General features: G+C 41.5%; 1 long non-coding RNA gene, 1 pseudogene and 1 gene segment (V, D, J or C); 2 read left to right on the top strand and 1 right to left on the bottom strand.

The window, feature by feature from the left end:
- The window catches only part of LOC135971619 (uncharacterized), a 31357-nt gene extending 8616 nt beyond the window's left edge, over nucleotides 1-22741 (bottom strand). For 3 of the 4 annotated variants that reach the window (XR_010587872.1, XR_012416220.1, XR_010587874.2), the window contains exons 1-3: nucleotides 22486-22741; nucleotides 3268-3484; nucleotides 1148-1656 (exon numbers count right to left, since the gene is read on the bottom strand). This is a non-coding gene — a long non-coding RNA (uncharacterized lncRNA). The remainder of the gene's footprint in view (nucleotides 1-1147; nucleotides 1657-3267; nucleotides 3485-22485) is intronic. The other variant, XR_010587873.2, reaches the window with a different exon arrangement.
- Nucleotides 1094-1601, top strand: LOC135971618 (immunoglobulin heavy variable 1-69-2-like). The segment is given in 2 exon segments: nucleotides 1094-1199; nucleotides 1285-1601. Coding segments are annotated over 2 exon segments (363 nt in total).
- Nucleotides 9206-15510, top strand: LOC102138637 (uncharacterized; annotated as a pseudogene). Its single transcript, XR_006699622.2, has 3 exons — nucleotides 9206-9325; nucleotides 9429-9855; nucleotides 15232-15510. The product of XR_006699622.2 is annotated as an uncharacterized protein (transcript).
- Nucleotides 22742-23307: the final 566 nt, after the last annotated feature.

Genomic DNA, 23307 nt, shown 5'->3' with positions numbered 1-23307 from the left:
AAATCTGAGGCTTGTTACTGCGCAAATATGCCACTGTGAGTGTGTGTGTGTTGGGGGGTGGACCTTGAGACACAGGGTTTGTGTGTAAAATTATAATCTGATGTGAACTTCGACCACAGAATCCAAAAAAAAAAAAAAAGGTCTGCCCCAAAGTCCCCATCAGTTCCTGGACTCAACGTGTGTCTGGACTGTATCAGTGCATCTGGAGCTCCAGGGAAGGGGTTCCCTGGTGGCTTTAGTCATTCCTTGCTTGCTGTGCCGAGGTCTCCCTGTAGGCTTTGTTAGGTTTCCTAAGGTCTATTTTCTATTGTAGGAAGTGGTGTGAGAAGTAGTTGCTGTCCCTGAAGGAGCATTCAGAGCCAGGGCACAGTCACGTCACATTGAGCTTGAGACATTGGGAGAAAAATGCTCTGTGAGCCCAGAAAGGAACTTCCCTGCAGGGCATTAGGTGAGCTGCAGAGGGTGCTCAGGATGCACCCAGCACAGGATCCAGCTCTGGGGCAGGTGCACAGGAGGTTGGGGAGGAGTTTTCTCTCAGGGATTGAATATTCCTTATTTCAAAGCAATAATGACATAAAATTTAAATAAGAATTTAGCAAGTACTGATGTGTCTTTAGTATTCTCTTGCATACACAGCCTTTACCTAATGCAAACCATATTTAAAAGAAGAAATGTCTAGGCCTTTCAAATGTATTTATCATTAGGAATTGAGGGGTGCTTTTATTAATTCAATGGGTGTTACTATCGGGAGACACACTCATCCCAGAAGTTAGATGTGCAGAGGGCAAGGCCCAGGAAAGTTCAGGTTGTCAGTGTGCCATGTGAAAAAGGAATCACATTGAGGACAATGTCCTGTGAGATTCTGGTTTTCTGTAAGAGGAGTTCTGTCTTCATGGACTTCTAAGCATGTCAGATGACAAATATCATTAAACAAGTTCAGGTCATGGAGCTCAGCATCCCACTGTGGAGTGGGCCGTGTGTCACCTATCTTCTTCCCCAGGATGGGGTGGCTTGAGTTATGAAATACCTGCCTCATGAATATGCAAATGCACTGGTGTCCACCGAAGTAAATACAGATCTGTCCTTGCCCAGAGAGCATCACACAACAACCACATCCCTCCCCTACAGAAGCCCCAGAGCACAGCACCTCACCATGGACTGGACCTGGAGGCTCCTCCTCTTGGTGGCAGCAGCTACAGGTAAGAGAATCCTCAGTTCCAGGGCTGATGAGGGGACTGGGTCCAGTGAAGTGGTGTCTCATTCACTCCTCTGTCCTCTCCACAGGCGCCCACTCCGAGGTCCAGCTGGTACAGTCTGGGGCTGAGGTGAAGAAGCCTGGGGCCTCCGTGAAAATCTCCTGCAAGGCTTCTGGATACACCTTCACCGACTACTACCTGCACTGGGTGCGACAGGCTCCTGGAAAAGGGCTTGAGTGGATGGGACGTGTTGATCCTGAAGATGGTGAAGCAGACTACGCACAGAAGTTCCAGGACAGAGTCACCATCACCGCGGACACGTCTACAGACACAGCCTACATGGAGCTGAGCAGCCTGAGATCTGAGGACACGGCCATGTATTACTGTGCAACAGACACAGTGTGAAAACCACATCCTGAGAGTGTCAGAAACCCTGAGGGAGGAGGCAGCTGTGATGGGGCTGTAAAGATGACAGGATTTATGAGGTCTAAATTATTTAGAAGATGGGTTAAGTCACTGAGTAAAAGTAGAAATAGAAAGATATATACATTCCAATCATATAGGAAATAATCTTTTCAACTTTCACCCTATAAGTAACATTCACAGAGTGGGAAAGGCAGCCATCAATCAGGCTGATGCAAACATTCCTTTGTGAGGACATAAATTTTAAAATCAAATGGATCAATCATTTGGAGCAGGATTGCTTGATCACATGGTAAGACTAAACATAATTTCTAAAAAGTGGCCGACATTTCTACCAAAATGTCTTTGGCAGTCCCATTTACATTAAATTTATTTTAAAACATTTTTAGGATTACAGCAAATTTGAGTAGAATAAACACAGTTCCCACATACTCCCGCCCAAGACATGCACAGCCTTCTCTGTGATCAACACCCTGCACTGAAGTAATAAATAACTTGCAACAGATGAACCCACATGGACACATTAATTGTCTCCTTTTCTGGTGGTCCCTGGTGTAACAAGCCTAAGCTATCTTGAAGCACCCCGGGTTCTTCTAGTGCATTACATGAAATGATGCCAGGTAGAGGGAAAGTGAGTGGGGACATTCCTCCTTTCACTGTTTCCTCAAGAATCCATAAAATGTAGATTGATTTAGAGCTTATCTGACTCCTGGTTTTCTATGCCCCTACCAAGAGGATAAGGCCTGCAGGCATTTACAGCAGGGGTCCCCAGCCCCTAGGCAGTGAACCAGTACTGGTCAGCAGCCTGAGAGAACGCAGGTCGCACAGCAGGAGGTGAGCGGTGGGTGAGCATCACTGCCTGAGCTCCGCCTCCTGTCAGATCAGCTGCGCATTAGATTATCCTAGGAGCCGAATTCTAGTGTGAACTATGCATGTGAGGGATCTAGGTTGCACGCTGTCTATGGGAATCCAATGTCTGATGACTGCAGGTGGAGCAGGTTCATTCCGTAACTACCTGCCTCCATTATCCATGGAAAAATTGTCATCCACAAAATCATTCCCTGGTGCCAAAAAGATTGGGACTGCTGGAGTAGAGGCAGGTCTGTGCAACTAAAAGGCCAGCAGCTTCTGGTGAATCCTATAATTAATGTCATTTAACGAGCAGTGGAGACTCCTCGTGAGGGACTTCGTAAATAATGCCCTTCAGTTGGATTCAAAACACTATAAGCTCTTGGGGAGTGTTTCTGGATAAAGCACTTTGTGCAGAAAATGCAAACACATGCATGGGATCCAGGCAGGAACAACAGCTTCCTTTACAAAGTGGTTGGGCACCTGGAAGGAGCTCTCAGGGTTGGGCACTGTATCCTTTGCTGGCTGCACTTTAGCCAGAGGCCTGAGTCTCATTGGTCTTGCAGCGGGAGAGCCTCCCTGGGGTCACAGGTTACAAAAGTACCTGTCATCCTCCAGCTGAGCAAGCCCATCGCGCGCTTGTCAGTGTCAACCCCATGAGGGGCGCACTCGGGAAGGCGACAAGATGCTCACAAACCTCCTCCCACCAGTTATCCACCACCACACACTCAACGGCAGCCCGTGCTCCAGAAAGGGGCAGGGACCTGCAGGAATAAACAGAACGGAAGTATTTTCTTACCTGGGAAAGACACTGCCAAATACCACATGTTTCAGGAAGGTTAACTCATAACTGTTCAGGAAGTGACTGAAGGACACTGGTGGGTGAGGTGACGGGACAGCCTCACGGCTGCACATGAGGAGGGTTCCCTCCCCATGCAAGCTTATTCTCCAGGAGCTGCACCAGGAACTCATAGAGGATCAGGAAGGATTCTGAGAACATTCTTCTGTGGTGCTGCCTAGAGGGGGAAAATACAAGAAAAATCAGTTCTAAACAAAGTATGACACTTGTTATTAGAAACTATATCTGAAACCTGTGGGAATCCTGACATAACACACCATTATCTGTGAACAAATATTTAACCCCTCCTTCCATGGGGACGTCGACGAGGTTGGATCAGTCCTTTCATGAATAATATCCCCCAAACTCCTCTCCACTCCCTGCATATCCCTGGGTCTCTCAGTGACAAGCGCTCCTCCATGGAATGTGCTTGCTGTAGGGAGATCTTCAATTTTCCCGTCTTCTGTTTTCTCGTGTTTCTCTCCTCCTCTGAGATTAAGAAACTCGCCTGCATGTAGTACATCACAGTCTAATATCTCTCATGGACAAAACAGTGGGCAAACCAATCAACCATGTGACTGACAGCAACCACCGGCGGCCACCATCCCCTCCACAGCCCTGTGTCAGATCATCACCTGAGAGACTGTATTTGCAACTTTCTTTCATAAGTATCTTAAAACCATTTTGTCCAATTTCACAAGGAGATGTCATCTATCCATTTTCTCTTCCTAGAGAACAAAAGGAGATGAATACCATATACACTTCATCTCTCTGGATTATTCAAATCTAATTGTTCCTTTATCACCTTCTGATTTCTGGTCTACACAGAACACTCTACAAATTTTTCTCACCGGTGTTATACCAAAACTGACACATATTCAAGATACTGGAATAATTTCAAGCTACATTATTATTCTAATAATTCCAAGAATTTAGAATTACAATTATCCTCTTTTCTGTCTTTTTTTTTTTTTTTTTTTAAGATGGAGTCTCACTGTTTCCTCCCAGTCTGCAGTGCAATGGTGTGATATCGGCTCACTGCAACCTCTGCCTCCTGGGTTGGCAATTCTCCTGCCTCAGCCCTCGAAGTAGCTGAGATTATAGGCACCCACCACCATACCCGGCTAATTTTTGTATTTTTAGTAGAGACAGGCATTCATCATGTTGGCCAGGCTGGTCTCTAACTCCTGACCTCAGGTGATCTTCCCGTGTATGCTGGGATTACAGGCTTGAGCCAGTGCACCCGGCCAATTATCCTCTTTTCATAGATGGATAAACTAACCTAGGCCTTTGAAAATAAACCCTTACCTGAGAGTGAAAAGATAAGACATAGATCTGGAGAATTTGCTTCCAAATCAAATATTTGGAAAAGGACTTTTATCATAAATATACAAATTACCTTACAATTGAACAACAACAAAACCACACAATTTAAATTTAAAATGGGCAAAGACCTGAACAGAAACTGCATCTAAAAATAAATATAAAAAGTGATCCACTGGATTTTCATTAGGTACATGTATATTTAACATTGAAAAAATCCTACTAACCTAATAGAATATGTAAAATACACAATATAGACAATACCAAATGGTGATGAGTAAGTTATAAAACAGGAACTTTCACCACTTGATGGTGGGAATGCTGAAATGGCACATAGACAACTACAGTTAATAATTTATTGTATATTTCAAAATAGCTGGAAGAGAAGATTTAGAATGTGCTTAACACAAAGAAATAATCAATGATTGAGATGAAGGATATCCCAGTTATCCAGATTTGATCACTGCACATAATATTCTTTTATCAAAATATAACATGTAGCATAAACAGGTTTTGAACGATTACGTATCTACATAAATTAAACATTAAAAAAAAAAAACAAAAAAACACCAAGGCATGGGGATCCAGCTAAGTGCAGATTCCCATTAGATGGGATGTTCTGCATAATCTGTAAACTAATCAGAATCTTTGTGCTTGTAAATGACTTTAGATATCAGCTAGACTACTTGTGTCTAAAGGGAAGTCTCCCAACTTTAACTCTTTTCCTAATGGGTGACGATTTTGAACATAAAAGAAATGCTAACATTTGTTTCTGGTAAGTTTTCTTCTTCTACTGTCAGGAGAAAAGGATTGCAGGGAGGAATCTGAGACCATCTTTCATGTCTCACCTTCAATGTGATTGCCTCAGTAAATTTTTTTCCCATACCCCTGACTAGGAGAAGTCTCATATACATCCTATGAAGTAAAAGCAGAATTCTAAGCACCCCAACTGATTGGATGGACCCTTTCTCTTCACTAAGGAGTTCCAGAGACTCTTGAAAAACTAGCTCAGGTCATGTTAGAAACAGAGGATCAGAAATGCCTCATCATGCACTCCTCCCTTTAGAATTCAAGCACAACTAGCCAGCATTTTCATGAAAACAGAGAACTCAAGGCTCAGAAAACAGATTCTTTGTAGAAGTAAGATACCAAATTCCAACCTGACTCAAGAATAGCATCATATGACAGAGAGCAGGCCTTGAAATGAATCAAAGGCTTTTACCCTAAAATGTATTTCTATGACATATTTTAAAATCGCCCTGCACAGTTATCTTTTGTGAGAGAAATTTACATTCTGCAGAGAATCTCCTTCCCTTTCCAGGTCTTTTGTTATCCTGAAGGGATCAGCTAAGAGTCCAGCATCTTTTAAAGGTCTTAATAGAAAATATTTGTCATCTATTGTCTCTAAGGGTGGCCACATAAGAGACTCCTTCAGTAATAAGAATCTTGTTCTCCAAAACCCATTATCTTAACCCAGACACTTTGTTATACTGATTTCAGGTCTTTAGATAAAAAACTTAAGTCTTTCAATCAATTGCCAATCAGAAAATCTTTGAATCCACCTGTAAGCTGTAATCCCCTCCCACACTGCCTCACTTCTAGTGGTTTTGTCTTTATTGACCAAGTCAACACATATCTCACATGTATCAATTGATGTTATTAAATTGAAGCTGCAATCAAGCCACTTTGGGCACATGTTCTCAAGATCTTCTGGGACTGTGTCCCAGGGCATGGCCCTCACATTTGGCTCAGAATAAATCTCTCTAAATATTTTGCAAATTTGGCTTTTTATTAATAGTTCTAACAGAACCTACTCTGTGGTCTTTGTTACATCCACAAGCATGATATTAACAAACATTAGTTATTAAAATAAGCACATGTTGGCAATTTCTTATGAAGTTACACAGAGACCTTCTATGGGATCAAGTGTAAATGTTTCAAAGTATTTATGCAAGTTATTTCAAAATTTACGTTCCACAGATACTTCTATCAGATTCCTTATGTCAGCTAATTATTTGCTTTATGACTTCTGCATTTTTGTAGATGATCACAATTTGTTTTATGAGTTTTTTGTAGATGATCATGCCCTATCTCTTCTGTGCCTTTACTGTAGAAAACTGCGAAACTACTCAGGACTACATCTGAAAGTCCTTACTGCAGTGGGTGCCAGAATTGCTGTGGGTTTCCTCTGCAGCCACCAGACACTCAGATTCATTCAGTGAAATCTTAATTTTGTTTCCTGCTTGGCTTTGGGCCTTAATCTTGTGCCATCCTGAAAGACTCTGTCTTTCAGGTCCCCCTGGTCATCCCAGAGCCACAAGGACCTGACAATTGTCAATGTGGTGGGAGGGGTTGCACTGAACGGACATTCTCTGTCCTTCTGAGGGAGCCATACTCCAGGCAGACATCACAGTCCCGACTCGGTGTGTCCTTCCAAGTATCCCTGCCCCTCCTGCAGGTGTGATGCTGATCCAGGCATCTTCCTCCCATTCCCGGGTAGAGGGTCTTCTTGTTTGTTCCCAGATCTTCTTCCAGCAGCCACTATGTCTTCCCACTGATGTCTTCAGCTTCCTCTTTTCTGCCCTTGGCAGCAGGATGAGGCTGTTTTTCCAGAGGGAAGAGAGAGGAGATGGGATATGAGACTGTCATTCCTAAGAGAATGGACAGAGCTTCAGAGCTTTTCTTCCTTCCATCCCAGTTTCTATGAGTTCCTCCAGTGCCTGTAACACTGAGGTGTTAGTGGTTTTGCCCCTGTATGTTAATTATTTGGTAAAGTTGTGGTGGCAGGGGAGGTGGGTCTGGATGCATTTCAGCCACAGCTGCTGTTCCACTTTCCTACACAGAAACATCTTGGGAGGGAGAGGCTGGAGATTTTTGTGATGTCTCCTCAGTCCTGGCAGAAAAGGTTTCAATAGCAGTAGGAATCCTCAGTTGTATGTCCTCTGATAATTTAAACAATAACTTCTTTACTATACTCAACTCTAAACAATCTGAAGAATATGTCTAAGTTAATCCTGCATTCACTTACATGACATTTGCTGGCCTCTGCCCCAGATAAGGTCATATTCTCTTCCTGTTTGTTCCTGCAGGTCACTGAGTTTCACAAGATGTAAGGTCCCTTGTTTGTCCTATAACATCAATAATCTGATGTTTTAAAGAAAATGTGCTAATTTGCAGCTCAGTAAGTTTAGTTGTAAAAATAATACATTTTTTTTTCTCTTGGATGCCTGCATCTCCAGGCTGAGTAGAAGCTTTATTTGTAACACTCAGAAACTGGAAATAACAAAAATGTTAAGGAGCTTTGTAAATAGCAGGGGCACACTCATTAACTGGAATTCTGTTCTTCATTACAATGAACACATTCCTCATACACAACCAAATTACTGACTCTCAAGTATTATGCTGAGCAAGAAGCCACACAAATGAAATAGAAACTGTAAGATTTCTCTTTAACCAAATCTTGAAAAATAGATCTGAAGTAACAAACGTGAGGGACTGACTCAGTATGGTGAGAGAAAAATGACTGGGAGGCAGGAATTGGAGGAAGCCAGGGAAACTTTTAAGTGTAATTCATCGTTACCTTGATTGTTTTTTGGGAAGCACAGGTGAGCACATGTGAAATTGCATTTTTTTCCTTTGGAGACATGATCTTGCTTTGTCATCCGAGCTGGATCTCAGTGGTGAGATCATAGCTCTCTGCAGCCTCAGACCCTGGGTCTCCACCAACCCTCCTTCTGCTGCCGTACATAGCTGGGAATACTGGTATGTAAGACCATGCTCGACTTCAGAGCTTATTAAAATGCACACTTTAATTAAGCAACATTTATTACACAACAATAATGCCTCAATACGAGTATTGCAAATAAGTGGACAATTTTTTCAATAAAGATTGATAGAAAGATAGACATTAACATGAGAAAATGCGTGACACCCAAGAAAATAAAACTGTAGGAAATGTGCTTTTCTTTACAATTGTTAGGTAATCACAACAGTGCATACACATCACACCGTGTTCTCATTACAGAGAAGAGGTTCTGAAAACCTCACTAGCTGCGACCCCTGTGTGCTGGGCTTGGTTCAGGGAGCAGTCAGGTCCAGTGGTGAGAAGCACAGGTCCAGATACCCAGGCTCACTCTGACCAAATGTGAGCACTGGGGACATTGCACAACCCATCTGTGCTTTTGCTAGGAATTTTTCATCTGTAACATGGAAATGACATTGATACCACATACCATGTATCCTCTTCATATGTAAAAATAAAAGATGATTGGTGCTAACTTAATATACACAGTTTATGTAGATCGATTGTATCTCAATACCACTGTTTTAAAATAGAAATTACAAAATTATAAGTTTTATAGGTTTTAATATTTTATCACAGAACAAACTTTCAATAACAAACCACAGTTTCTAAATGCTACCAATATCACAAATCTCCCCCAGGACACTCCTCATGCTCTTAGCCCCACTGTCTCCTCAGGCCTCTCATCCCAGAGCTTGCTAAATAGTAGGAGACATGCAAATAGAGCCCTCCCTCTGCTGATGAAAACCAGCCCAGCCCTGACCCTGCAGCTCTGGGAGAGGAGGCCCAGACCTGGCATTTTCAGGTGTTTTCATTTGGTGATAAGGACGGAGCACAGAGGACGCATCATGGAGTTTGGGCTGAGCTGGGTTTTTCTTGTTGCTATTTTAAAAGGTAATTCATTGAGAACTATTGAAATTGAGTGTGAGTGGATAAGAGTGAGATAAACAGTGGATACATGTGGAAGTTTCTGACTGGGGTTTCTTCTTGTTTGCAGGTGTCCAGTGTGAAGTGCAGTTGGTGGAGTCTGGGGGAGGCTTGGTACAGCCTGGGGGGTCCCTGAGACTCTCCTGTGTAGCCTCTGGATTCACCTTCAGTGACCACTACATGGACTGGGTCCGCCAGGCTCCAGGGAAGGGGCTGGAGTGGGTCTCAAGTATTAGCACTGGTAGCGGTAGTACCACATTGTACCCAGACTCTGTCAAGGGCCGATTCATCATCTCCAGAGACAACGCCAAGAACACACTGTATCTGCAAATGAACAGCCTGAGAGCCGAGGACACGGCTGTCTATTACTGTGCGAGACACACAGTGAGGGGAGGTCAGTGTGAGCCCAGACACAAACCTCCCTGCAGAAACGTTCAGGGGAAATCAGCTGCAGGGGCTGCTCAGGACCCACTGATCAGAGTCAACCCCAGAGGCAGGTGCTATAGAGGCTGATTTCCTGTCAGGATGTGGGACCTCGTCTTCTCCTCACGGTTTCTCCAGTGAACCTCTCTAAGTTTAGAATTCTGTGCTTCCTAATGTCATCTCTACATATTTTTAAAAGTATTTTAATATGAGGACCTATTCTCACATGCACCAAATGCAGATTGACGTTTACTGAGATGAAAAGGCCTCAACTATGGCCACCAAGATCAGAGTCCTGAGGAAGCTCAGGGGTGCCTGGTGAGTCGTCTCCAATCATGCCCAGTACAGAATCCTCAGGGAGATTCCTGGACTAGAACAGTCTTTAGCTAAGGACTCTGATAGCAGTCAATAGAAAGGCTGGGCCAGGGTCAGTGTCATGTAGAAGCTCACAGGTTTCTCATCTGACCCTTCTCCTGACACTAAATCCAATCAGCATCAGCACTGACCTGGTGCTCCTTCGCTCCCTATCCATGTTCTTTCTTTGGAGTGTTTGTTCTCCCTTTTTTATTTGCTTTCCCTGCTTCCTGAAAAAGAAACAGATGGTCTCTGTGGTCTACATTCCAGGGCTCAAGGCATTTTCTTGGAGCTCAGGTGGGGCTCAGGCTGTGGCTCCTGCAGCCACATGGGAAAGGCTGATGGGACTTCCCTCCCTCCCCATCTGCTCAGGACCCTCCACTGTGTTGTGTGTAGACTCATCTGCGAATGCAGTTGGCTGATAATAGTGAAGGGGATAAACTTATTTTATCAAAATGGGATGTGGATGTGTGGAATTAACCCTGTTCAAGCCGTCAGAGTCATCTGCTTCAGAAGTAGTGTTAGAAAGAGCTTGTGAAATTTATTAGAATCAAGATGGAGCCACTTGTGTTAAAACCCTAACGAATGAATCTGGGGAAGGCCATGAAGGAGGGTTCTAACGCACATGTTCCTGATAACAAGAACTATCATAGACTCTGCACCGCCACAACCTTGCACAAAAGCCATCACAACCTTAAAAGAATTACTTCTCCAAGTATATCTGCCCAACAACTGCTTGTTCAACCTTACAGTGATGTTACCCCTGTTATTGATCCTTCTAGCCCAGGATAATTGTCTCAAAACAGCTGATGTAACTCTCCTCATTTTTCCTTAATTCTTTATCTTCCTTTACCAACCTGAATGCACCCATACATATTTCCATTGCAATGCACATCCTAGAATAAATGTTATCACATTTTAAAATCTCTTTATGTCTGTTATTCAGGGTTGACAAGCTACAGGTGGACATGCCACATTTCTGTGAGACGTAGAGGATGACAGACTTTGGAGATGTCTAGGAATATCCAATGTCTATAAGATCATCTATAAATAAGTGCAGGCTGGAAGTCCCAGAGAAAGGTGAAGCTGCCGAATTACCATGGAATTTAATTCCATGGAATTTAATTTTATCCAGTTCTGCTCCGATGGAATCTGGTCCACTCATTTTATCATTGACAATCTACCTAACCTAGAGTCAACTGATGACAGTTTTAATAACATCTATTAAGTAAATTCAGAACCATATATATATATGTATGTGTGTATATATATATATATTTGAGATGGAGTCTCACTCTGTCACCCAGGCTGGAGTTCAATTGCACGATCTCAGCTCATTGCAACGTCCACCTCCCGGGTTCAAGCAATTCTCTTGCCTCAGCCTCCAGAGTAGCTGGGACTACAGGCACATGCCACCACATCTGGCCAATTTTTGTATTTTTAGTGGAGATGGGGTTTCATCATATTGGTCAGACTTGTCTCAAACTCCTGACCTCAGATGATCCACCCAACCCAGCCTTTCTTTTTTTATTTATTTTTTTAAATTTTTTATTATTATACTTTAAGTTCTAGGGTACATGTGCATAACGTGCAGGTTTGTTACATATGTATACTTGTGCCATGTTGGCGTGCTGCGCCCATCAACTCGTCAGCACCCATCAACTCGTCATTTACATCAGGTATAACTCCCAGTGCAATCCCTCCCCCCTCCCCCCTCCCCATGACAGGCCCCAGTGTATGATGTTCCCCTTCCCGAGTTCAAGTGATCTCATTGTTCAGTTCCCACCTATGAGTAAGAACATGCGGTGTTTGGTTTTCTGTTCTTGTGATAGTTTGCTGAGAATGATGGTTTCCAGCTGCATCCATGTCCCTACAAAGGACACAAACTCATCCTTTTTGATAGCTGCATAGTATTCCATGGTGTATATGTGCCACATTTTCTTAATCCAGTCTGTCACTGATGGACATCTGGGTTGATTCCAAGTCTTTGCTATTGTGAATAGTGCCGCAATAAACATATGTGTGCATGTGTCTTTATAGCAGCATGATTTATAATCCTTTGGGTATATACCCAGTAATGGGATGGCTGGGTCATATGGTACTTCCAGTTCTAGATCCTTGAGGAATCACCATACTGTTTTCCATAATGGTTGAACTAGTTTACAATCCCACCAACAGTGTAAAAGTGTTCCTATTTCTCCACGTCCTCTCCAGCACCTGTTGTTTCCTGACTTTTTAATGATTGCCATTCTAACTGGTGTGAGATGGTATCTCATTGTGGTTTTGATTTGCATTTCTCTGATGGCCAGTGATGATGAGCATTTTTTCATGTGCCTGTTGGCTGTATGAATGTCTTCTTTTGAGAAATGTCTGTTCATATCCTTTGCCCACTTTTTGATGGGGTTGTTTGTTTTTTTCTTGTAAATTTGTTTGAGTTCTTTGTAGGTTCTGGATATTAGCCCTTTGTCAGATGAGTAGATTGCAAAAATTTTCTCCCATTCTGTAGGTTGCCTGTTCACTCTGATGGTAGTTTCTTTTGCTGTGCAGAAGCTCTTTAGTTTAATTAGATCCCATTTGTCAATGTTGGCTTTTGTTGCCGTTGCTTTTGGTGTTTTAGACATGAAGACCTTGCCCATGCCTATGTCCTGAATGGTATTACCCAGGTTTTCTTCTAGGGCTTTTATGGTATTAGGTCTAACATTTAAGTCTCTAATCCATCTTGAATTAATTTTCGTATAAGGAGTAAGGAAAGGATCCAGTTTCAGCTTTCTACTTAAGGCTGGCCAATTTTCCCAGCACCATTTATTAAATAGGGTATCCTTTCCCCATTTCTTGTTTTTCTGAGGTTTGTCAAAGATCAGATGGCTGTAGATGTGTGGTATTATTTCTGAGGGCTCTGTTCTGTTCCATTGGTCTTTATCTCTGTTTTGGTACCAGTACCATGCTGGACACTTACACTCTCCCAAGACTAAACCAGGAAGAAGCTGAATTCCTGAATAGACCAATAGTAGGCTCTGAAATTGAGGCAATAATTAATAGCCTACCAACCAAAAAAAGTCCAGGACCAGATGGATTCACAGCTGAATTCTACCAGAGTTACAAGGAGGAGCTGGTACCATTCCTTCTGAAACTATTCCAATCAACAGAAAAAGAGGGAATCCTCCCTAACTCATTTTATGAGGCCAACATCATCCTGATACCAAAGCCTGGCAGAGACACAACAAAAGAAGAGAATTTTAGACCAATATCCCTGATGAACATCGATGCAAAAATCCTCAATAAAATACTGGCAAACCGGATCCAGCAGCACATCAAAAAGCTTATCCACCATGATCAAGTGGGCTTCATCCCTGGGATGCAAGGCTGGTTTAACATACGCAAATCAATAAACGTAATCCAGCATATACACAGAACCAAAGACAAAAACCACATGATTATCTCAATAGATGCAGAAAAGGCCTTTGACAAAATTCAACAGCCCTTCATGCTAAAAATGCTCAATAAATTCGGTATTGATGGAACGTACCTCAAAATAATAAGAGCTATTTGTGACAAACCCACAGTCAATATCATACTGAATGGGCAAAAACTGGAAAAATTCCCTTTGAAAACTGGCACAAGACAGGGATGCCCTCTCTCACCACTCCTATTCAACATAGTGTTGGAAGTTCTGGCTAGGGCAATCAGGCAAGAGAAAGAAATAAAGGATATTCAGTTAGGAAAAGAAGAAGTCAAATTGTCCCTGTTTGCAGATGACATGATTGTGTATTTAGAAAACCCCATTGTCGCGCAGCCCAAAATCTCCTTCAGCTGATAAGCAACTTCAGCAAAGTCTCAGGATACAAAATTAATGTGCAAAAATCACAAGCATTCTTATACACCAGTAACAGACAAACAGAAAGCCAAATCATGAATGAACTTCCATTCACAATTGCTTCAAAGAGAATGAAATACCTAGGAATCCAACTTACTAGGGATGTAAAGGACCTCTTCAGGGAGAACTACAAACCACTGCTCAGTGAAATAAAAGAGGACACAAACAAATGGAAGAACATACCATGCTCATGGATAGGAAGAATCAATATCGTGAAAATGGCCATACTGCCCAAGGTAATTTATAGATTCAATGCCATCCCCATCAAGCTACCAATGAGTTTCTTCACAGAATTGGAAAGAACTGCTTTAAAGTTCATATGGAACCAAAAAAGAGCCTGCATTGCCAAGACAATCCTAAGTCAAAAGAACAAAGCTGGAGGCATCACGCTACCTGACTTCAAACTATACTACAAGGCTACAGTAACCAAAACAGCATGGTACTGGTACCAACTCAGCCTTTCAAAGTGCTGGGATTACAGGTGTCAGCAACTGCACCAGGATAACACCACATATATTAATTTTGGATTGAATAACTACAAAGTCTACCCTAATCAAGTGTACCATAAAACTTTCCATTACCCAGAGGGAAGAATCTTTGACATGAGATCTAAGTTCGTAATTTTTTTAAGGTATAAAACTGACCATTTTAAGATCAGACGATTATGATTTTGCTAATGAGTTGTAGAAGTTGCATGTATACTGTGGATATTAACACTTTTTCAGATGCATGACTTGCAATTATATTCCCATTCTGTTGGTTGGAATTTTTTCCATGTTTTGCAAAATCTTTTTGTTGTGATGTAGTTCCACTTGTTCAATTCTGCTTTTGTTGTCTGTGACTTTAATATGAAATACAGGAAATCATTCTTATTATTTTCTGGGTAGGGGAAATTTTACAATTACAAGCCATACATTTAACAATCTATCCCATTTAGAGTTGATTTTTGTGTTTATTCTAAACTAAAATTCTTAATTCTTTGCATGTGTAGATCCAGTTTTTCTAACATCCTCTTAGAGACAGACTATGATTTATCCATTGTGTATTGTGGGTTTTCATGCTGAAAATCAATTTGCCATAGATATATCAGTTTATTTCTGAGCTGTTTCTATATATTATTGCCAATACAGTCCTGTTTTTATTTATGCATCAAAATGTGCATATTTTGTGAATTTCAACGTGCTGTTCAGAACCTGTGCATGCCGACAACTGTGTTTCTCAGCGCACTCTTGGACTTGTGAAGCCCTCACAGACCCTCTCCCTCATCTGTGCCATCTCTGTATTCTCCATCACAACCAGTGCTTCCTGCTGGATCTGGATCCATCAGCCGCCAGGGAAGAAACTGGACTGGATCAGGTGCACAGCTCATGATGGAGTGCACAACCTAACCCACTCCTCAAGAGGAGTCCAGGCACCATCTCCAGATCCACATGCGAAAAAACAGTTTTTCCTACAGCTGAGCGACCTGAACAACAAGTACACAGTCATGAATTCTTATTAAAAAAACACAGTGAGGGGAAATCATTGTGAGCCCAGACACAAACCTCCTGGCAGGGCCGCTCAGGAGCAACAGGAGACGCTCATGACACTAGGAGGCACTCAGGACACACACCAAGGAAGGTGTAATTGCAGGGAAAAGGTGCTGGAGATGGGATTTGGCATCATCATTATATTTCACCACTAGACACCTAGTTTATTCTCACGTACATGATTCTTTGTATTATTAGAAAGTGTCATTTATACAAATATATAACCATATGCAGGTGCATCAAGTCATCCTCTCCATCTTACGTGGACCTTTTCCCTTAAGACTCTGAGTCCCTGTACTTATTTGAGCACCTCATAAATTACGGTCAGTTATGTACAATCTCTTTCTCTTCTTTTTCCCTTCTTCTCTTCTACTCTCTCAGTCACAATCTCACACACACACAGAATTCTACAACTTTGATTACCTGATGTGCTGAAAACCATAGATTAAAGTGTAGTTTTCCCAGCTTACCAGCTGTTCATATTGTTGTAAGAATAAGAATGTTGTGTTTCTCAGCTATGTACTTTTCTAAGATAATACCACTTTAAAAAAAAAAAATAATAGCCAGATAGTGAAAGCAATCCAAATATCAATCAGCAGCTTAATTAATAAACACATTGTGGTAAATTCATTCACCGGAAAAAACACCTATTGTTACAATAAGGTACTGCTGACTACACTCAAAAGTAAGGGTAAATTCACAAGTACATATGATGAGTAAAATATGACAAACACATACAAGTCCATACATACTATTCCACTTTTATAAACTCTATTATATGAAAACCAATCTAATGTTACATAAAGAAAACCAGTAGTTGACTCTGGACGTAGTGTGAGAAGGGGAGGTCTGGAAGCAGGAAATATAGGAAAACAAAAGGAAATATTGAGTACAGTTGAGTTTTTTTCTATGTTGAGAAAGGTAATGGTTATGTCACTATTTTTCAAGTTATACACATTATGGGAGGGCCACTATTTGCTATTTTCACCTCATTAAACTATTACAAATTTAAACACCTAGAATATGGTAGAAAATGAGTTAGAGACGAATGAAATATAGAAGATATTAAAAAAGAAAATCACAGAACAATGGCATAAGAACTTCACTCATCAAACTGAATAAATTTTAAATTTCTCAACACAGAATTAAAGATTTCATTAAATATATAAGAGAAATCAAAGACTCCAGAATATGCACATGAATAAACCCTAAGTTTACCTATATTCCTAGGGAAACACTAGAATACAACAACATAATGTCATGATTTTATTACATAACGGGAGTAAACAAACCATACCAGGCATGCCAGCTCTCTTCTGGAGTTGGGTCAGGGAACAGGTGTATTCTGTGGTGAGGAGCAGTGGCACCAAGCTCACAGCATCAGTTCTAGTTGACACCATAAATAGGCCAAGATATCACAACTAAAATGCAGTATGGATGTCATATCTGTCGGTGCCACACACTCCCCCACGTGAATATGGAAAGGTTAATTACCTCTGGAGGTGTCTGCCAAGAGTAGTGCTGGTCTCTCAGGAATGTCCAAAATGGCTTGGTCGAGCAAGAAAGGAGACTGGCTCAGGGTTCCTATAGGGGTTTGGTGGTGGAGGCAGAGTGAGGGGTCTCACTCACAGAAAGGAGTTTGTGGGGTGTGAACCTCCAAATGGCTTCAAATAGGGAATTCCTGTGATTCCTGACTAGATTTACCTCATATGGGAAAGAAAAGAGATGAGGGAGGAATGAGTGTTAAGTCATCAGCAGTCAGACATAAGAAAAATAGTCTGATGACTTATTCTATGTAGAAACTATAAAAATCATGAATAAAAAAGATCAGCCCAATATGGGTGGACAACAACCAGGTCTACACAAAATGAGAAGACTGATTTTAAGAATAAGCAAATAATAATGAAAAGGAGGAGGAAAATGAGGAGAAAGACGTGAAAGGCACGGGGCAGGGGATTAGACAAGTGTTGTGTTCCAATGACTTTTGTGGAGAATTTTCACTCTCTAAGATTATCTGCCTATAATGTCTTAGGTGAGATGCCTGTTCCAAAACATCAGAAGCACCAGAGGATTTCTGAGGATTCTCAGTTTAATATCTTCTATTTGAGTAGCCTTACAATAGTGTACAATTCTTGCCTATTACTATTAAAATTAGAGATAGGGTCTTACTCTTTCACACAGGTTGGAGTGCAGTTCACTGTTACCTTGAACTTCCAGCCCAAACAATCCTTCTGTTTCAGCCTCTTGACTATGTAGGACTAGAGGGGTGCATCACCAAACCCAGCTGATTTTTTTAAAAAGTTCTTTCATAGAAATGGGATCTCTCTATGTTGCCCAGGCTGCTCTCAAACTCCTAGTCTCATATGATTCCCCTTCTTCTGTTTTGCTTCTCAAAGTAGTGGAATTAAAGGCATAAGCCACCACATCTGGTCTGAACTGATTATTTAGTTGCAAAATATCAACCCAAGAATACTCCCTGAATTTTTTTCTGCAGTATTTTGGTTCATAGTGCCTGATAATATTTATTCCAATATGATTCAACAGCAGATTTTTTTCCTGATGTTTCTTCTAATGGACATAATTTCATGGTTGAAGATCACAAAATACTGTTAAAAGATGACATGAAAGGCAACATTAAACTTTCGGTGATTGCAGTGAATATAAAACAAAAATTACTTTCAATATTGTGTAACACAGGCATGCAATAGGACAAAGGTGAGCAATGAGGGTAAAATTTCTAAATGTATGAATCTTTCAGCTCCCGGGTCATAGGACAGTAACTGATGTGTCCTGAGGGAGGGACCGTGATGTCATAGTGCTAGTGGGATAACTCTTGGCCAAGAGAGTTTCCATATTTTATTAAAGTTTTATAATTTTTTATTTAAAGATGCCAATTTATCAACATACCCAGATTATTGTGAGATGGATTCTGTATGATGTGAACAATGGCGATGCCTTCCATGTTTAGATAATACTACACACCAGCTTAAGATTGAGTGTTTGATGTAATGATGCACCCGAACATTATTCCAGTTTTCATACTAATGTTTCATTTTTCTCTTTATTTTCATTTGTTTCAAATTCATATGTCAGGTCTCTAACGTGTAGGAATTCATTTAAAAGTGTCTTTTCTTGTTGTCTATTTTGACGGGGCTTCCAGAAGATTTAAAAACTTCCTCTGCTTGCAGCACATTTTAGATTCTGTGCTACTGTAGAACATCTGTATTTAATCCTGGTCTTTGGTTAATATACAAGCTCTATTAAGTGCAATAACTTCTGCCTTCTGAGCTGATTTACATCAGGTAGGAGAATATATCCTAAATGAAAATTTGTATTAGTGATATAAATTATTATTTCATAACCACCACTTTTATCAAGTGTTATTCATTAAGAAACAAGTGCATTAAAGTGTTTTATTTACTGACAATTTCTCAGTTGCTGAAGGGCATTAGACTAAAGGGTCCATATTCCTGGGTCCTTATTCCTAGGAAGGCATCGTGACCCTGAGTCTGGGCGTGACCTTGAGAGTGTTTCTCACCCTCCACCAGATGAGATGCTGGTCTGTGTGTTCTTGCCTCTTCCCCTGGGGTAGTGTCCTCCTGCTTTCCCCAGGTGCTCCCTCCCACAGCTCGTGTTCTCCATTGACGCCACCACCTTCCAGTTCTGCTGCCCTACCCTGCAGACTAAGGCTATCATTCCATAATATAGAGAGAGGAGCTGCTTCTCAATGGGCTTTGGGTGGAGACCTCTGTTCCCATCTCAACTCCTGAGGGGTTGAAACAGTGTCCCTAGGATTCTGGTTTCAGTGGTTTGCCTTGGCAGAGCAAATTCTTAGTTCTGTAGTGGAAATAAAGGAATTGGATCTTAATATATTTTAGAAGTGTGGGCTCTTCTTTTCTCCCAGACAGACACTTCGAGAAAGGATTTTTATGACTGTCCCCTTCTCCAGGGAAAGGGTTTCAAGATGATAGGTTAGCTTTTAATATGTGGTTCCTTAAAATTTCACACTACAAAATACTTACCACACTCAATTTCAAGCAATCCAATATGTATTTGTATTTTTTTATTGGAGTAGCCTATATTTCATATTCCAGACTCTTCTATATGTAATTTCAAACCCTGGCTTTGTTAATCACTATGAGAACTTACTTATCCCTAAACTTGAGATTTATTGTTGGTTTTGAAACTGTAATTATCCAAAGTATTAAAGAAAATTTGCAAAGTTCCATCTTCCATGTTTATCTGTTATTGTTGGTGCAGTTCTAAACATAAGACAAATATATTCATTTTCTATATACATTTCCAAGCTTAGTAGTAGATTTTTTAAGAATGACAAAAAAAAATCAAATATTGTTCAGCTGCTTAATAAAAAAAAGTTAGGGTAAATTTGTTTGCTAGAATACTACCCAGCATTTATAATAAGTAAATGTCTGATATACATAACTACAAGGTAAAACACCTAATTATTTACACTAACTAAAATAAGCCAAACAAGAATATATACCCTGATATTTCATTTTTTACGTTCTGATGAATTAAATTGAATCTGCAGCAATGTAAAGATCAGTAGTTGTCAGGGAAATGAGTAGAAGAAAGAAAGGGAAAAGGAGGAAGAATATAGAAGAACAAAAGAAAATGTTGAGAATTTTCTTGTCCACCTTGATAATGATGATGGTTACATCATGTTTATCAACTATACACTTTAAATATGTGAAAGTTTATTATCTCCGAACTAAAACTTATAAAATTCATTACAAGGAACAAATGGAAACTTAGACAAAGAAGGAGTGACAGAATGATAGAAAAAATGTATATTAAATTTCAGAAATACTTAAGAATTTATCTGCCTGAACCTTAGTTCTCACCATATTTTTAGGTGAATGCTAGAATGCAGCAAAAACACACATGTTCTCAATACAGGAAATGGGTTCCACAAACCACACTAGGCATGTCCACCTCTGTCCTGGAGCTGGTTCAGGGAGTAATTGGGGCCAGTGATGAGGAGCACAGGCCCAGATACCAGGGTTTACCCGTCCCAGATATCAGCTCTTAGACACATACTGAGCATCTCTACATGGAGAAACCACTGGTTCTGATAAAACACAATTTACACAAGTATGTAAAAATAAAATAGGGTGATCATTTCAAAGTGTTTATCACAGCATAATTTTATAATGAGACAGAATATTTTCCAAATACCATCATTGTCACCAAATTTCTACAAGGGACAGTCATCTCATCTGGGGACCATCTTCTCAGGCGTCCCACCCCAGTGCTTGCCATATAGTAGGAGACATGCAAATAGGGTCCTCCCTCTCCTGATGAAAACCAGCCCAGCCCTGACTCTGCAGCTCTGGGAGAGGAGCCCCAGCCTGGGATTCCCAGAGGTTTCCACTAGGTGATCAGCACTCAACACAGACCACCGGCCAAGGAATTTTGGCTGAGCTGGGTTTTCCTTGTAGCTGTTTTGAAAGGTAATTCATGGAGAACTAGAGATAATGAGTGTGAGTGGATATGAGTGAGAGAAACAGTGGATATGTGTGGCAGTTTCTGACCTTGGTGTCTCTGTGTTTGCAGGTGTCCAGTGTGAAGTGCAGCTGGTGGACTCTGGGAGAGGCTTGGTCCAGCCTGGGGGGTCCCTAAGACTCTCCTGTGCAGTCTCTGGATTCACCTTCAGTGACCACTACATGAGCTGGGTCCGCCAGGCTCCAGGGAAGGGGCCGGAGTGGGTAGGTTTCATGAGAAACAAAGCTAATGGTGGGAGAACAGAATACGCCGCGTCTGGGAAAGGCAGATTCACTATCTCAAGAGATGATTCCAAAAGCATCGCCAGTCTGCAAATGAGCAGCCTGAAAACCGAGGACACAGCCGTGTATTACTGTGCCAGAAACACAGTGAGGGGAGGTCAGTGTGAGCCCAGACACAAACCTCCCTACAGGGGCGCGTGGATCCCCCAGGGGGCGTTCGGGACCCACTGAGGACGGGACAGGTCCCAGGAGCCGGTGCAGGGAGAGGTTTCCTTTCTCATTAGCTGGAGAAGTCAGGTTTGTGTTTGCCGGACTCTGGAGAATTCTAGGCTGTGACATTTTATTACTTGTATTTATTATGAATTTATTATGGTTAGTATTTAAATTTTAGTAATTTTTAAAACAAAATATATATATTTAAGTATATACCTTCATGAAATAACCATTTCTAATTTTTTGCACCGATTGTTCCAGAGTTTTATTAACATTTGTTGACATCAGCAGCTACAAAGTTATAGGGACACAAATTTATAACCATAGAAAGATGTACAGGCCGGACACAGTGGCTCAGGCATGTAATTTCAGCACCTTGGAAGGCCTAGGTTGCCAGATCACATGAGGCCAGGAGTTCGAGACCAACCTGAGCAACACAGTGCACCTCTGTCTCTACTAAAAATACAAAAATTAGCCGGGCGTGTTGGCACGTGCCTTTAATCCCAGCTACTTGGTAGGCTGAAGCAGGAGAATCACTTGAACCCGGAATGCATAGATTGCAGTGACCTAAGATGGCACCACTGTACTCCAGCCTGAGCGACAGAGCAAGATTCCATCTCAAAAAATAAAAATAAGTTTAAAAAAAAAACAAAGAAAAATACATAAATGCACAGACCTACGCATAATGTGTAGGAATTAATAATAAACATTACAATAAAATAATTCTAAAAATATGTCCTAAAGAATCAAACTTAATGATGAGCTAAATGTAAAATATTGGAGTATTTCATTATTGATTTTATTTTTAATTGTTTACATCAATTGATTTGTATTTGTTCATTTAACTACTGTTAACGAATCGTCATTTCAAATGTGGTTGTCACAATAAATAAGAATTTCAGGTGACGAATGATAATTATCTTAATCATTTCTTAATAATCTAAGTTATTCCATATTGTATTCACAAATCATAACATTACTTCTTACCTTGTAAATATAAGGCGCTGCAGGAGTCGGCGGCCAGCGCGGAGCAGAGGAAGAGGCCGTGACATCCACAGAGAGAAGGAGAAGAACACGCAGCTGAGGAGGAGGAGCGAGGAGCTGGAGGCCGAGCTCCGAGAAAAGGAGGCAGAGCTGGAAGATCTCCGGAAACAAAGTGAACTCACACCTCAGCTCACGTCAGAGCGCGACGGTGTCTCTGAGAAGATGGAGGCCGCAGAGAGACGTTCAAAACCTGGAAGACAAAGCGCGTTCCCTAAAGACAGGCGCTGAGGAGAGTAAATCCCGACAGCGCCACCTGGAGGTGGAGGTGAAGAGCTTCCTGGAGGTGCTGGACCGGAAGATCCATGACCTGCATGACTTCCGCCCAGGCCTCCTAAGCTGGGTACAGACAACTAGGGTTGGCCAAGGCCCGGGTACCCGCCGGTGAGTCCCAGGCGTGTGTGGGAGACCAGATGGCGCTAGGACGTTCCCTGTGTGCGTTGCTTCTGTAAATGCAGGCGCAGTTTGTCGTGTCTCCAAACCAGTTGTGCCGTCCACTCACTCCTTTCCAGAATAGAAATCTCCTCTGGCTTCTCGGGCCTTGTGGGCGTGTGGACAACTGGAGATTCTGACTCGGGAATCCAGAGCCAGGTCTACCTTCAACATTTACGCAGTCAGGTCAGGGATGTGTATATCGTTCATAAGGGCTGTTGCAACCATATGAACTGAACAAAAAATTTTCTAATCCAAATACTGATATTCTTTTCACCAAGCCACCGGAGTCCTTTTATCAAATAGCATTCAGAGTATTTGAACGCCCACCAGGCG

Source organism: Macaca fascicularis, chromosome 7 (genome assembly GCF_037993035.2).
Source record: "Macaca fascicularis isolate 582-1 chromosome 7, T2T-MFA8v1.1".
Lineage (NCBI taxonomy): Eukaryota > Metazoa > Chordata > Mammalia > Primates > Cercopithecidae > Macaca > Macaca fascicularis.
This window is presented reverse-complemented; position numbering and strand designations above follow the sequence as displayed.